This window comes from Struthio camelus, chromosome W (genome assembly GCF_040807025.1).
Source record: "Struthio camelus isolate bStrCam1 chromosome W, bStrCam1.hap1, whole genome shotgun sequence".
In the NCBI taxonomy this organism is placed as follows: Eukaryota; Metazoa; Chordata; class Aves; order Struthioniformes; family Struthionidae; genus Struthio; species Struthio camelus.
Window position 1 is genome coordinate 44,410,665 of NC_090981.1, and position 14,528 is coordinate 44,425,192.

Below are 14,528 nucleotides of genomic sequence, written 5' to 3' on the forward strand. Positions count from 1 at the left end.
CGTACCAGCATTCAGAAAGAGCAAATGGATTGACTGGAAAAATTAAAAAAAAAAAAAAAAACCTAGCAACGCCCCAGCAATGCCAGGGAGAGTATCTGGGCAACCAGTTTACTGATTCTTTTCTATTCTTTGCTTATAATTGCCATTAATCAGCACAGATATAAAAGGCACATCATATTAAACTAACAGTATCTCTGAGAAGATTAGATGTTTGCTCGTAAGCAGATAGATTTCTGTAAGACCTGGAATTGGTATCAAACAGTATTTTGATTATGAGATTAAAAGAAGAAAGCAAAAAATACCATGGAATTTGATTAATCAACTAGCTAATTAAAAACAGGTCTCCATGCAACTGTAAATGGTAAACTGTAACTTGTACAATTGTGTAGGTTTCCGAGATCTTGAAGGGATTTTTTGACCCTATGTAGTTCTTTCCACTGTGTAGTAATTTCCTTACAGAATAGGCTGACAGAAAATGGATGGATTCACAGGAACAATAGCTGAGTTTGTGCCTACACAAGCAAAGAGCTCAGCCATTATGTAGCATGCACAACCCTTACGTACTCGTAAATGATGGCCACGTGGTCCTGTGGGATTCAACAGCCCCATCTGAGACCAGTGATCCTGAAGTAACAAAGCAAGAAGAAAACCAAACGCTTGGGGACCCTGGCAGATAACAAAGGCGAGCACAACGCTGGGCACAAAAGGGCTGCTGTCAGGAACCAGGCACGCTTTCACCAGGGGGTCAGCGGCTGCTGCAAGCGATTTACCAAGGCTTGTGTGGGCACTCAATCACTGAAAGTTAAAAAAGACAAAAGTGACTTTTCAAAACCCTACGTTCTGGTTCGGAGAGGTAATTTGGGACCAGCCATATGGCTGCAGCAGCCTCCCAGCCCGAGATGAAACACTTTGCACAGCTGCTTCAGCTGGGGGTAAAGGAGCACTGGGACACTGCAGAAAAGTGGCTGAAAGCGGCCCCACAGCCTCCGTTGCGGCCACGGACGGGAGCCCCGTGGGTCAGGGAGCCACACGCTGCCCCGGGCAGCCCTCGCTGTGCCCGGCTGTCCCCACACAGCTGCCGTCCGGCCAGCCCCAGGCACGCTGGATGTCTTGCAGCACGGGCTCTGCTACGCTCTCCCTCTGCTGGGTCATTCTGCCAGCTCACAAACTCATAGATTAGTTGCTCTGGCAAGCTCAATACAGTGAGCTACTTACCTTTATGTTTTTAAAAGCAACATAATCTAAATTATTTGGCCTCCAAGAGGGAGACAAAGCAGTCTTACCCAGGAACTGTGTCTGCTCGCAGGACACTAATGTCTCTGCAGCTGTGTTAGCCACGACTTTATCATGGCAAATCAGTAATTGTCAGAGCTCAAAGCTCTTTGTTGCAATGGCTGGATCCACACGAGCAGGTACAGACCGCTCCGAACTTGCTTTGCCCTCACTGTGAGCTGCTTGCACTGGCACCCCAAACAACAGCACGCGGCTCCGAGCCAACACGGCCGTGCAGCTCCCAGGTGCCAGCCACCACCGAGCTCAGGTCTGCCGGCACCCACCCCTGCAAGCGCAGGACTGCGAGAGACAGCATCGCCCAGAACAGGAGGGGAGAAACGTGCAGGACTGAAGGGTCAGAGGAACCCAAAGTGGACTGCTTTAATCTGGATGTCCTCGTTAAACGGAGGGAGAATGTGGCAAATGACATTTGCAATAGAATAGGAGGGAGAAAGCATAAAAGAAAAGTGTATGTGGGGGCAGGGACAAAGAGGAAGAAGAGGTAAAACTACCTGTCTTGAATAGCTAAGAAAGGGAACAGAAAGACACAAGCCCATCTGATCAAAACACATGCCAACTTGCATATGTAGCTGAATTCTTACCAGAAATAGGCAATGCGCAGCTTCATTAAAGTATTAAAGTGTGTAGTATTCAAGTGTGTGTGCGTGTGTGTGTGTGCGCGTGTGTGTGAAAACATGCTCTGCCTGAACACATAACCCTCTAAAACTGAAATGTTTTGACACAGCTGGACTGGTTTCACTGGGGTTTATTTTCCTGAAAATCTCTTTCTGATTTTCTTTCATTATTTAATTGGGACATCGATACTTTCAGAATAAAACCACTAGTTTTGAAACACCTTTTATTAAAAATAAATAAATAAAACACTACTTAAACAGACCGAAACAATTCTCTCTCTCTCTCTTTCCCCCAATTATCCTTTCAAAGCCTGTGAAAGGCATGGTTTCTGTTCAACAAAATGTTTGAGGGTAAAGCAATACCTGTTCTTCCACCAACTAGCATAACTGGAAAAAGTACATACGGGCCCAGGCATAGAAGTCCTTCTTCAGGTTGGGTCCTGCTTTGTTTCCTTGTCTTGACTGATGTGGTACCCCATCTTTCTCCTTGAGACACAACTTTGCTCCTCTGGAATCTATTCCGCACACTAATACTTAGACCATTTTCCTGGCCAAAATCATCCTTTCCCTTACTATCCCTCCACTGCCTCTTGCTTCTCCCCCAGGCAAACATAAACGTATTGACCTCTTTGAATATTTTTCTTAATTCAGCCCTCCAAGACTCTCTCATGGTGTCCCGTACACACAGGAGCAGCTCAGGGGAGAGAGAAGAGGAGTGAAAAGAACGTAGAAAAACCTCTCCAATAAGACAGTGTCCTTCCTTTCTTCAGTTCTTAAGGCTCACCACACAGTATTAGGCCCTCAAAATGCTGCCAGCTAGATTAGGAATCAAGGTTTCCCTGCCATAACCAAATACTTCATCGGTACTGTGCCCTCCCGTTGACGCAAAGTTTCATCCACCTGGCAATGTGGTGAGGGCGTGGAATTGAGCTCACCCATTTTTCCATCCATGTTACGGTGCTTAGAGCGGGGCCCTGACTCTGGACTGGCACCTGCAAAGGAACTGAAGAACTGTCCCAAACTTGCTTTTAACAGACAGAGTGCATGACCATGGGGGTGGCTGAACACAGTAAAACCTTTCTAAAAAAAATCACTCTTTAAGCTGTCCAAAAAGAGATATATATTTGCTGTGGATTACTCCCAAAATAATTTCAAAAACCCAAAGGCTACAGTGCTACAATAAATATTTTTAGAACTACTTCAGACTTGGGAATTTATAGCCAATCAACAAAATATCAAAAAAAAAAAACCCAAATAAACCACATTTGCAAGGTTTAACTTCCTTTCACATAACATTAGGATGATTATTGGATCTCTGCGCTGGTAAAGTGGACACACAGCTCTACACCAAGATTCTGGCTCAGTAAAGGACTGCACTAAAATATTTTAAGCATTTTAAAAAATTCTAACCACAATTAATTAAAACTCTGTCCCTTCTCAACAAAGGGAGGGTGAGACCCTAGAAGCATCAAGCAAAGCGTTTGCTTACAGTCGGGATTCAGGAGCTAGCAGTACTCCACGATCTGGTCCAAAGTGATGGAATCAGTAAGCGCCCAACATTTTCAAAACACAGTTTATCATTAACCAGTCTCAGCTTCTCAATCTGGAGAGCTACTTTGGAGGTGCACTCTACTACAACTGGGCTGAATTAGCTTCAGGAGCCTTTGAACTTTAAACAGCCCAGAACATAATTATTAAATTAGAGAGCAGATAAAAAAAGCTTACTTTCAGATGCTCCATTTCCCATTCAAAGCCATCAAATACTCTCAATTAAGAGGGGAATTATCTTTCCACTTCACACTAACAGCTACTCTTTGTGCCATTTCTTCCTACGGCTGAGCTTTCAGCAATAAGAACTGGAAAATAAATTGGGCAACACTGAAAAGCACGTTGTCGAAGGCTGCTTAATGACTTTGAATCACTTTTCTGTTTGGATAAAAAGTATTCTTTTTTGTTAGGGAGACAAACTGCATTAAAATCATACTACTGGTGGAAAACGACTGTACGAAATCTGGATATGAGCATGTTATTTGTCTTCCACACACTTCAGTTCCTTGGATTATTCACTTTATTGCCAACCTAAGCATCTAGTAAGTCACAGTAACTCCTGGCAAGCAATTTCAGCATGCACATGTTAAGCAGTTTTAAAGTCACAGGTCATGGACAAACATCATGCCAACAACATTTTGTCATGGACAAAATACACGTCTGTATTGGGCATTCTTACAGAGCTACCATCAACTTCTCTTAACCAGCAGCCAACAGGGAAGGTCACAGTGGAGCACAGAAACCCTCAAGCTAGCCCCGACATAAGCCAGTCAGCTCATCTGTGTTGCATTCACAGGGTGAATTCAATCGGACCTGGAGGGAAGAGTTTCACAGATAACAAAGACAAGCACTCAGGGTAAGCAGAGACTAAACAGGACCAGCAACTGGTTAAACCAGGAAGCAGCCTCAACCGTGATCCCGCTGGCACTCCCTCAGCAGGGTACAACGCCAAACAACTAGACGCCTGCAGCGACTGAGGCCTTCTGAACCTCTAGGGCAAGCTGGGTCACATCCGCGCAGCAGGCCTCATGCCAAGTTTGATGCGGAAACTAAGTTTCAGTCCTATACTACTTAACTTTTAAAAATTAAATCCAATCATTTTTCCCTCTCCTTAAAAATAGATATTTTTTCTTGTAGTTTGCAGAGGGTGAGAGAGCATTTGTACTACTGAGACCGACTTGGGTGGCTTAAAAAACCAAACCAAAAGACGTGGAACAACAGCTCCAGTGTGTGGCCTCAAATAGGCTGGTGAACATTCAGCTCAGAAAAGTTATACTAAGACTCTGAAAGAAACCAAGAAACCTGATTTTAAAGCCTAGTTTTAGTCACAGCCCCCTTCATTCTTTTGAAACTTTTTAATTAAAAAGACAATTAGATCTGAACTGTATCTGCTGTGGTTAGAGGTCATGGGAACATGATGATTCACATGTACTTAAGAAACCCTTTGTAAAGGATTCAGCATTGTGCACTTTGGTAGTCTGTCACATAACACCAAGAACACAGAATTAAAACAAATTCAGCACTTGAAGAGTTATCTTTTTACCTTGATTTTTCTGCTACTAAACTAGTTACCAGAGACAAATGCAACGTTAGAGTGAACTTGTGAGGGATCTCACGCCAGGGGCATGATGCCTTCACTAGCTAGCATTAGGCTGCCCTTTTTGCTTTCCTCTGCTATTACTTTCTGTGTTCTGTCTGACAGAGACTAAAGGACAAAACATCTTTAAAACCCATGCTGAGGCTCCTGATGAGTTTCTCACTTGAAAAGGTTTACCAGAAAATAATTTGCTCTACTGTAACGTATCCCGTAATAGACTCTAGTGAAACTACCTGCATAGCAAACGTGGGCTGGGTTTATCGCAATGGGTTTCTACACAACACAAGAGGCGACCACTAATCCTACGATCCTTTACTCTTCCCGTTGTGAAATACACTTGAATGGTGAGCAACGGACAGAAGAGGCAGAACACAGCAACTTGTCCCTTCTGGGTTTCAAAGTGGTGGGGTGGAGGGAATCCCTGCCCCTCAGTCACGCAGAAGAGTCCCCAGAGGAAACACTGAAGGGAGCACCCGTGTACGGGAGGAGACCTAGAAGGAGCCGCATTTCTCTTCGGGAGCAATAGCGGAGTTGTCTCTCTTACTTACATGCACTTTCATTTCGTTAGCTACTGTTGTTGACATCATGACGCAACAGATGATAGTCACCAGGATGAAGTAAAGCGCATACATGAAGCGGGTACTTGTTGACTGCTTTATCTTGGGGCAGCATTTGCAGCACAAGGCACAAGCAGCAGTACCACAGCAGCAGGCCAACTGGAAAGCAAGACGACAAAAACGTAAGTCACTCCATCATCACTGCTAGCTTTCTATTGCCTAAGTCAGACAGGGAAGCTGAGAGATTTCCTATGAAACTCCAGAATTTCTTAAGTCATCTACTCCCGTCTGACCAGTATCGAAGTGCAAACAGATTGCCCTGTTTATTAAGTCACCAGATTTAAACATATCAATTTCTAGTTTTCCCACACACTAAGGATGAAGGTGAGTATGAACTGCTCCCGATTTCTTAATCCTGTTTTCTGATATCTCTATGCAGTTTATGGTCCTGGCATGTTTTGCCCAATAGAACAGCTATTGCAGTGATCAGGCTCTCTTTCCTGTAATATACTCTCCTGCCTCCACAGTGAATAAACAAATCTGTGTAAGAAGGACACAGATTGCAGATGTTTGCTTTTAACAGGGACAAAATTACTTTGTTTCTGATACAAGCTGGAGATGGGTTTTGCTTCACAACAAGCTGCATAGATGCATTTTCAATTCATCAAAGTCCCACTGTACTTTTTAAGGTGCCCTTTTTGGTACGCATGTACAGGAACACACCTTTTTTTGGCCACAGAACTTTCTGTGCTACTAAAGATGGAGCATATTAAAGGTGGGAGGGGAAGCTGTTTAAGCCACACTTTTGGGATAGCTGTGCTCAAGGCTGTATAACAAACAACAACAACAAAAATACTGACAGTCCTAAATCTCTTGGGCAGTGGAGGAAGAACATGGAAATACGTTTTCTTTCTAGCTTAGTGCAAACAAAGCAAGAGAGAGGTGAGCTCAAAGATCACGTGTATGTGTGCATATACATCTATATATACACACACATATATAAAATATACAAGCAGCTTGTGTATACACACACACACATGCATGCCCCTCATATAAAGCAACAGTGTCCCCGGCCAGGCCCTTCCTTGCAAAGCCAGCCGCATGAAGCTGCCTCAGCTGAGCAAGCAGAGGGGACCACTGGAGACACCTGAGCATGCATGCTGGTGGGAGACCCCCTCTCTTCCAGCCCTTCCCGGGGCCCTCGAGCCGCTCACCTCCAGGGGCTCCCCTCCGCAGGGGCCCCTGCGGCACCAAGAGCCGCTGAGGCCGCTTCGCCCCCAGTTTCCTCAGCCCTGCGAGGTGAGGCAGGGGCAGAGCCGCAGCTCTGCCCGGACGTTCGGGGCACCCTGCTGCAACCGAGCAAGCAGCTGTACGCGATGGCTGGCATTTCTTAGCCCTTGCCCAGGGTTTCAAGGCGCACTTGTTTTTTCACCGTGGGATATGTTCTGATCAGCAAAAGCCACGCATAAGTTGCCCTGACAAACTTCACTTGCTCGTATGCCGCTTGAGACACTAAACCATCACACATTGTTTTCACCCTAACACACTTCCTCCCTCAATATTGAAGACTGTCCAGCCGAGAGAAAAAGGCAACGGTTTGACGAGTCTGTCTGCGGACGCACCTATCTGATGCAACTCCACAGACTCTCACGTCTGCACTGGTTGATCAAAGAGCCCTAAACCATTTTGAAGAATTGTCTTGAAAAGACTCGCAGCTTATTATTTCCTTGCAGTTGTTATCAGTCGCAACAGCCCAGCTCAGGCTTCCTGCTTTCAGCCCCACACAACGGGGGCATCGAATGAGGCGAGGTCTCGTTTACGGACCGGCTGCTCGGCTTTTACAACAAATAAAATGGGGCCAGTTCAGCTCAGCTCCCGCCCTACAGTGCTCTCAGCTCCTCACCGAATCTCACGCGACAGGAGAGAGCGGCCTCAAAGCAAGCAGCTCCTGAAACTACTGCTGCTGCAAACAAAACAACAGCAAAACCCCAAACACACGAAGTTCAAGTTGCGGGGAACAGACGGAGAGGGCTCGCGTCGGCACCAAAGTTAGAATAAAAAGCACTATGTGCATAAACACATCATGCAAGCGTACTTCTGAAACGGAGGGCAATGGTGGCTGAATGGCAACTTTAATTGTGATATCTACTGAAATTAAGTTAACATTTACAGCAACACCTACAAGACAAATAATGTAGCTAGGGCAAGTTACTGATGCAGAAAACAAATGGAATAGTATTTCAAACAAAAAAAATGTATCAGAAAAGTAAAAGCCATCCACTTTTCCAGAATTATGGGGGGGGGGGGAATAAAGACCGGCACTAGAGCTCTTTTCAATCTGTATCAACTTAAAGGTTCAAACTATTCAGGGTGAACTTCAGCTGCTGGCTTTATTCACAGCAAAAAGGTTAAAAACTGTACTAAAGAACTAAAAAGGTATGCAGCTTTGGCATTTGCAAGAGTGAGAGGGGAACAACATTTTCCTAAGCCAGGTGCTACACTGCTACAGTGAAACCTCATTCATGTCCAGCAACGTGTCTGCTATTCCAGTCCTGGGTCTCTGCAGCTGCTATTTAAAGCTACAAATACTTCAACAGAACATAACTCTTTTATACTTTGTACCACATTATTTAGTGAGACTTTAATGGTAACTTCTAATAGCTGCCATGCAATCTGTAAGTTGGCAATATTTGTGAAAAATACCAGTGCAGCCACCTTATTTCAGATGCGCTCCTTTAAGCATTCGGAATAGCCATGGAAACTCTAGAAAGCTGGTTAGGTTAGTCGTCCCCAGCCCCAAGCCCCCCCCCTCTCTCTTCCTTCTTAGTTTTTATTTTTATTTTTGTTAACTCTGGCTATGAGCAGCTACATTCTGGAGCGGATCGCAATGGAAGAGCTGTTATCCAAACGTAAAGGAAAACAGTCTCTGTGTCAAGAAGCAACGTGCTGGCAGCACATTGCTGGCCCGAGAGGTTTCAAAGACGCTACCTTTGGATGACAGAGCTCAAGTCCACCTCCTCAGCAAGTTCTCTGCTAGAAAGGTTACCCTAAAGGGGCAGCTACACTGCGGAGCCTCTCTAATGCCACATGCCTTACCGTGACCGTGGCCCAACTCACCTCACCTCTTCCTTCCCACCACTGTAAGATCAGCTGCCCTGCCCAGGGCCTCGGGACCTTCAGGTGCAGGAGTGCAAGCCACAGAGAAATCTCTTAAAATGTTAAAAAAACCAGGCTCTGAAGAGCAAGTCATGTCACAAACCTTTTGTATGTTATTTAGCTGACCACTAAACAAGTCTGCAGGGGAAACGTAGTTACAGATCTGTTTTAACTTTGCTGGGACACCAGTTTTTGCCAGACCTAGTCAAAAGCTGAAAACTCACCTCCCAGCACAAATCCTGGGGGAAAAAAACAAACAAACTCCTCGCACCCTGTTTTAGAGCAATAAGAGCTCCTCCAGAGGATGAGTCCTGAAGAACAAACGTGCTTCACAGTTTTCAGAACAAAAAACAGAAAACCCAAGACTCAAAACTTCTACAAAGGGGCAGGTCTTGATAATCCTGGTCCACACCTACAGAGCCGGGAGCTGAGCTCTCCATCCCGAGACGCGATCCCTGGAAGCGCTAGGTTCCCAAGAGCCCAGCACCACCGCAGCAGAAAGTCCAGCGGCTCTGGAAGAAGTCTGTCACATCTGCAAGAGATTCTGGCTTAAACTCTTTCTGCTCTAAAGATTCCCACAAGTTAGCAGTAAACATGAGTACGTATTGTCATCCCAGTTCCCTGTGTCTTGCATCTTCTCTTTGTTTTTGGACAAACATCAGTGTCTGACAATAATTACAAGGACTACATAAATATTTGCGCTTTCCACAAATATTTATAACCGGCCTCCCCCGTTGTGCTCATCTACTGAGCAGTCAGGCCTCCACAACACAGCCTGGCTACTGCTTTGCTCACCCCTAACTCTTTAGGAGCTCAAATAGCACATCTGAAATTCTGAAATCTGAGTATCCAGTATACTTGCAGAGAGTTCAGTGATTTGAACTGGTTGGATAACGGTTTATCTGACACACTGGCTTCACGGTACCAGCTGTGGAAAGCAGCGGTGGAAACTTTTTTGTGAAAAAGTACTTATCCAACATACAGTTTCTTATACATTTCTTCTGGTGGCAGGACTGGCTTAAGAGTCACTGGCTCTCCTCAGCTTTTCTCCTCTGCCAGCCACTTGCTCCTACCCTTGCGCCAGCATCTCACTAGCACTTATAAGAGCTATTTCTGCTGCTGGGGGTAACCAAATAAAGAAATCAGCTGGATTAAAAAAAGAAAAAGAAAAGAGAAGAAAAAGAAAAAGCAAGAAGACACAAACAGTCCTTCTCAGTTGCCTGATGATATTTGCTATGCAATGACAGAAATAGTTCTACCATTTCAATCGAGGGGGACAGTACGCAGATGAGAGGGGACAGCAGAGGTCAAAGCTTCACGTCAATCCCACGCGCTTTGACCCAACCACTTCACCTCCTCTAGGCAGACACATTTCGGTGATATTTTTCTACTATTTCATTTGAGAAGAGTGTGGAAGGTCCCTGTCAGACCAGAGGAAGGGTCATTTCACATCCACACAGTGAACACCAGAAACAATGCGGTACAGACTACGCAACAGCCCTAGTCAGGGCTGACCCTTTTTCCAAGTATAGGCAGCCCTGGATATATTTGTACACTCCTGTCCTATTTCAGCTTGGGAAACATCTACGGTTAAAAAAAAGTTAGGCGGGTTAAAAAAAAGAGGGTAAAAGCAGGTTTACCATCTTGCGTGTGAGCTACCCCTTCCCTACAATGAATAGTCCACCACCATATACTTAACATCTGCCATGTGTAAGTTTTTGCAAGTCTACGATCCAAGCTGATAAATTGGCGGAACTAGGTATGACATTAATGTTAAGCATGCATGTAGTTATTTACATACAAGGTTGAGCTATAAAGCAGTTACGTCCTGCCTACTGCTTTCTTAGAGACAGTGACGTTTTAGGAAGGTATTTTCCAGAGACGTTTCCAAAAAAAATCTCCAGGGTCATAGAAAATATTTTGTGCAGCCATTAAAAGAAAGTCCATTAAAACAAAGTATATCTCAGTACAGGAGTTTCAGGATCGCTGCCCAAAATAGCCTATGGTATTTTTAATATACACAAACCATAGGAAACTATCAAACTTGTCACAGCAAAGCACTCTTCCTTTTGGGAGACTTGAGCAGAAATGGTAAAAATCAAAGTGAAGAACAGCAGATTAAATTTTAAAAAGTGCATGCTTACATGAAATGAAGACTTCACAATGCTTCATCTCTTCCCTTCTAAATTACTGCCCAAACAGTGTAGACAGGACGATTACATGCCTTCTGGCCATTTCACAGAGCAAAGGAATGTGCCTTGCTGAAGCTTCTTTTCATGAGGGCCTACAACAGCTTAGTTTTCCATAAATTGTTTAATTACTTGACTACCAGCATTAGCCAGGCCATAAGGTTTGCAAATAACACGGTCAGTGATCTGTGAACAGCAAAGTCTACCAAAAACGCCCGAACAACTCTCATAGCAACATGAAGCATCAAAGCAGGCTGAGAGAGTGAAGCAGCGTGCCCTGCACAGCTCATGTCCGGAAGGGGTTAGGCTCCCAACGCTTGGACCTTTATATTTCAGGAAGGAAAAATCAAGCAAGCAAAGCACCCTGTTAGTGCACTGCTCCACAGAAATGAGAGGTGCCCAAGAGGGGTCCCAAGTGCTAGGAGCCCGTTGCTGAACCCCCCTGCTGCGATGCACACAGGCTTTGCAAAAGCCTCTTCAATCAGTTGCACGATTGCAGAATAGTTTGCTTGTCCCTGTGAAGTAACTAAATTCACTGACGCAGCTTTATTTTGTCTTTTATTAGTCTAAGCTGGCTTTTCAATGCTTCTTTCTTAAATATTCAGACTGATCATGTGGCTTAAGCCAAGAGATTTTGTGACCAGCATACCAGTTAATTAACTGGCAAACTATTTTTAGGAATACACCTCACACTGTGTGAACTGTGAAAAAATAAAGCTGACTTCAGAGAAAAGTCACGCCAGCACAAACATTGCCTAACACTCCTTTCCAGTGAGGCTAACGCGCTCTAAGCTGAATTTCTAAAATGCAGGGTTTGTGCCTGGCACAACGAGGCAGAACTATCGTAGAGTAGGAAGGAGTTCAAAACCTGAACGAGAAAGCAGCATCTAGGACAGTTACACTGGGAGTGAAAACGCGGGCAAGCTACTGTCAAAGGCTGGCAGAGCAGAAGTAAAGCCCTTGGCTGAACTGAGGATAAGGATCTTTTGTCTTTATGCTCAAACTTTACTACGTGATGACTCAGCTCAGCATTAGAAAAACAAAGCCCATCACTGAAATTTCTAAACTAAAGGGGGGGAGGGGGGCTCCTCTCCTGATGATTTTGGAAACTTCAAGACAATTGTTTAGTCTGACCTGAGTATCGCAGTGTTTCACATCACCCAGTTCTCAGCAGTACAGCTGCTCCCTAGTTCCTGGGCTCAGTACAGACTGTCTGGATTTGACAGCAGTATGAAATAGTCAGTCTGTCCCTCCTAGTGGTTAATTATATTTATCACTAAAAATAGCAAAAACAAAAAACCCCTTTGAAATTTGTCTGCTACAGTTTTCAGAAGGCGGTCCTTGGTGAGGCTTGCTTTGCTAACTTAGAGAGCCTTTTAAATACCTGGCGTTTTCTCCCCGTTCATGAAACAGGGAACTCCACATGAGGGGCTTGGGCTGAACAGTTAAGGCTGTAAGACGCCTCCTCCAGCAGCTTCAGGTTCCTGTCGGCTGTCCTGTCATTTCGTATTTCACAATTTTCTTCTCCGCGGGTGGTTCTAGCTAATACTGCAGCCGCCTCTCTGCCCTTCACAGCAAAGAAGCTATGAAGTAGAGCAACTGGAAGATGAAAGACAAGCCAGCAATGGCAAAGTCTGACAACTTAAGGCTATCACTTCCATCCAATGAGCAGATTTTCTCCAGTTTAGCTCTGATGTTCAAGACCAGACTGGAGAGGCAGAATGATATAATGAAGCAACAGGGCGCATCGCCACAGATAGAAAGAATCTAGAACGTGGTGTTAAAGGAATACAATTGCTTAAATCCATAAAATACAGGAGTGAAGAAGCAGTTAAAACTAAATCTCCATATATATTGATTTAAAATCATGCAGCTGGAACTGCTGCTTCAGTTTTGAATAAACTGACAGCTCTAAACCATTTTGTAGACATATTTTGTCTTGAAAAGTCATTTTTGGAACTGAGTTGAAGCACACTTCAAGGGGAAGAAAGATACTAACACCTTCACACAAACGGACAAAGCCAGGGAACTGGAAGGAAAGGTTAACTATTTCTTGCCTCATCATATTAAACAAAATAAACAAACAAAAACAAAAACCCAGAAAAGTTCTAATTGCCCAAAGCTTTGCTGAAGACCTTCCAGTGTCAGCACAGCCAACTTCACACATTTCCAGCTTGTCAGATTCAAAGCGGAACCAGTTGATAAGTTCCTATTGCTTATTTTTCTGTTCAGACTTGTGAAACAGCATTACGACTACTCAAGAAATATCTTGAAAAATATTTCTGAAACACTATTCTGCCAAAGCGTAATAAAAAAAGAGAGAAAAACATGCAAATTAGGTCTTTCAGAAAAAGTAAACTAAATTTTAACAGGATCTGTTGTTAAACAGATGATACATTTTGATCAGTTTTAGTGGACAGAAAGAGAAACTGAAAACTTGCCGCTTTCAGACTGCAAACTCTTCTATATTTGTAAATATCTGAGCATTACTAACTGCAAAGATCAGCCCTAGCGTAGTTATGACTAACTACATCGATAACAAGATGACTAGGTGTGCCAGGACTCCCTTGGAAACACAGAGCCAGCTTCCCACAACAAACGTCCCTGTAAACAGTACAGCCCTTGCAGCACAAAGCGCTTGCTGGTCTGTCACTCCAGTAACCTCACACTGCAGCATAACACAGCCTTGAGACACCACCTACTAGCACTTTAAACAGGAAAAGGCTTTCGATCCGTTGGGAGCGCAGACGCAATAGCATGCATTCAAAATAGCAGAGATTCAATGATTTTATTTTAAGCGAAGGGGCCTACACCAGAGAGGTCCGTTTCCAACTGCAGCACTCAATTCAACGACTTCCTTGAAAAACAAGGATATTCTCAATGCTAGCGCTGAAGCCTGTGTCTTGGGTGACCTGAACGATGCAGTAGGTCAAACTAAGTAATCAGAATGGTCCATCAGGCCCCAACAACCTAGGAAGCCAGGCACTTAACACGTCAAACTGCGTTACAGCCCCATAGGGCCGGGAAAGAAACAGAAGTGCCTTTAAGTCACATACGAGAAGATCCTTGGAAGTAACCTGAAGTTGAAGCGTCTTCACAGGGCTACACCGAGAACATCGTTTGACTCCAGCACGCATTTTGGACAACAGCGGCCACCAGCGCCAGAGGAGACCTCCAGCTCACGCTGCAGCCGCAGCTAACGCTCTCATTCGATCACTGCCCTTGCAAGGGCACGTCTCGCGCTGGCAGCTACGAGCACATGCTTTCCACTGCACGCCCCAGCAAGGAAAAAGGCCACCCTACAACACCTCCACTTGCCAAAAAGCAGCAACACGATCTTAATCCATTCCCAGAGACGCACTCCCTTGCCTGTAAAGGGAATACGAGTCTCGTCCTTACGCAGCCTTCACTCTGCGGCTGTGGAGCGATGGGTATTTCAGCCGGCTCTTTAAAACCACAGTGCAACCAAGTGACAATCACCACGGGACATGAGAAGTAAAGGCGGAAAAATTAAGCAGCAACAGGCATGAGAAAGAGCATCTTCTGCCTCTCATGTCTTCCCAGAGAGAGGATT

The 14,528-nt window shown here is 44.7% G+C and overlaps 1 protein-coding gene across 2 annotated transcripts in view; it reads right to left on the reverse strand.

Moving 5' to 3' along the window:
- LOC138064327 (serine incorporator 5-like) overlaps positions 1 to 14,528 on the reverse strand; it is a 35,873-nt gene that overhangs the window by 16,744 nt on the left and 4,601 nt on the right. Inside the window, exon 2 of one of the 2 annotated variants that reach the window (XM_068926360.1) lies at positions 5,601 to 5,768. The exons of the other annotated variant lie outside the window; for it this stretch is intronic. Coding sequence (XP_068782461.1) covers positions 5,601 to 5,768 — 168 coding nt within the window. The remainder of the gene's footprint in view (positions 1 to 5,600; positions 5,769 to 14,528) is intronic. 2 annotated transcript variants of the gene reach the window in all.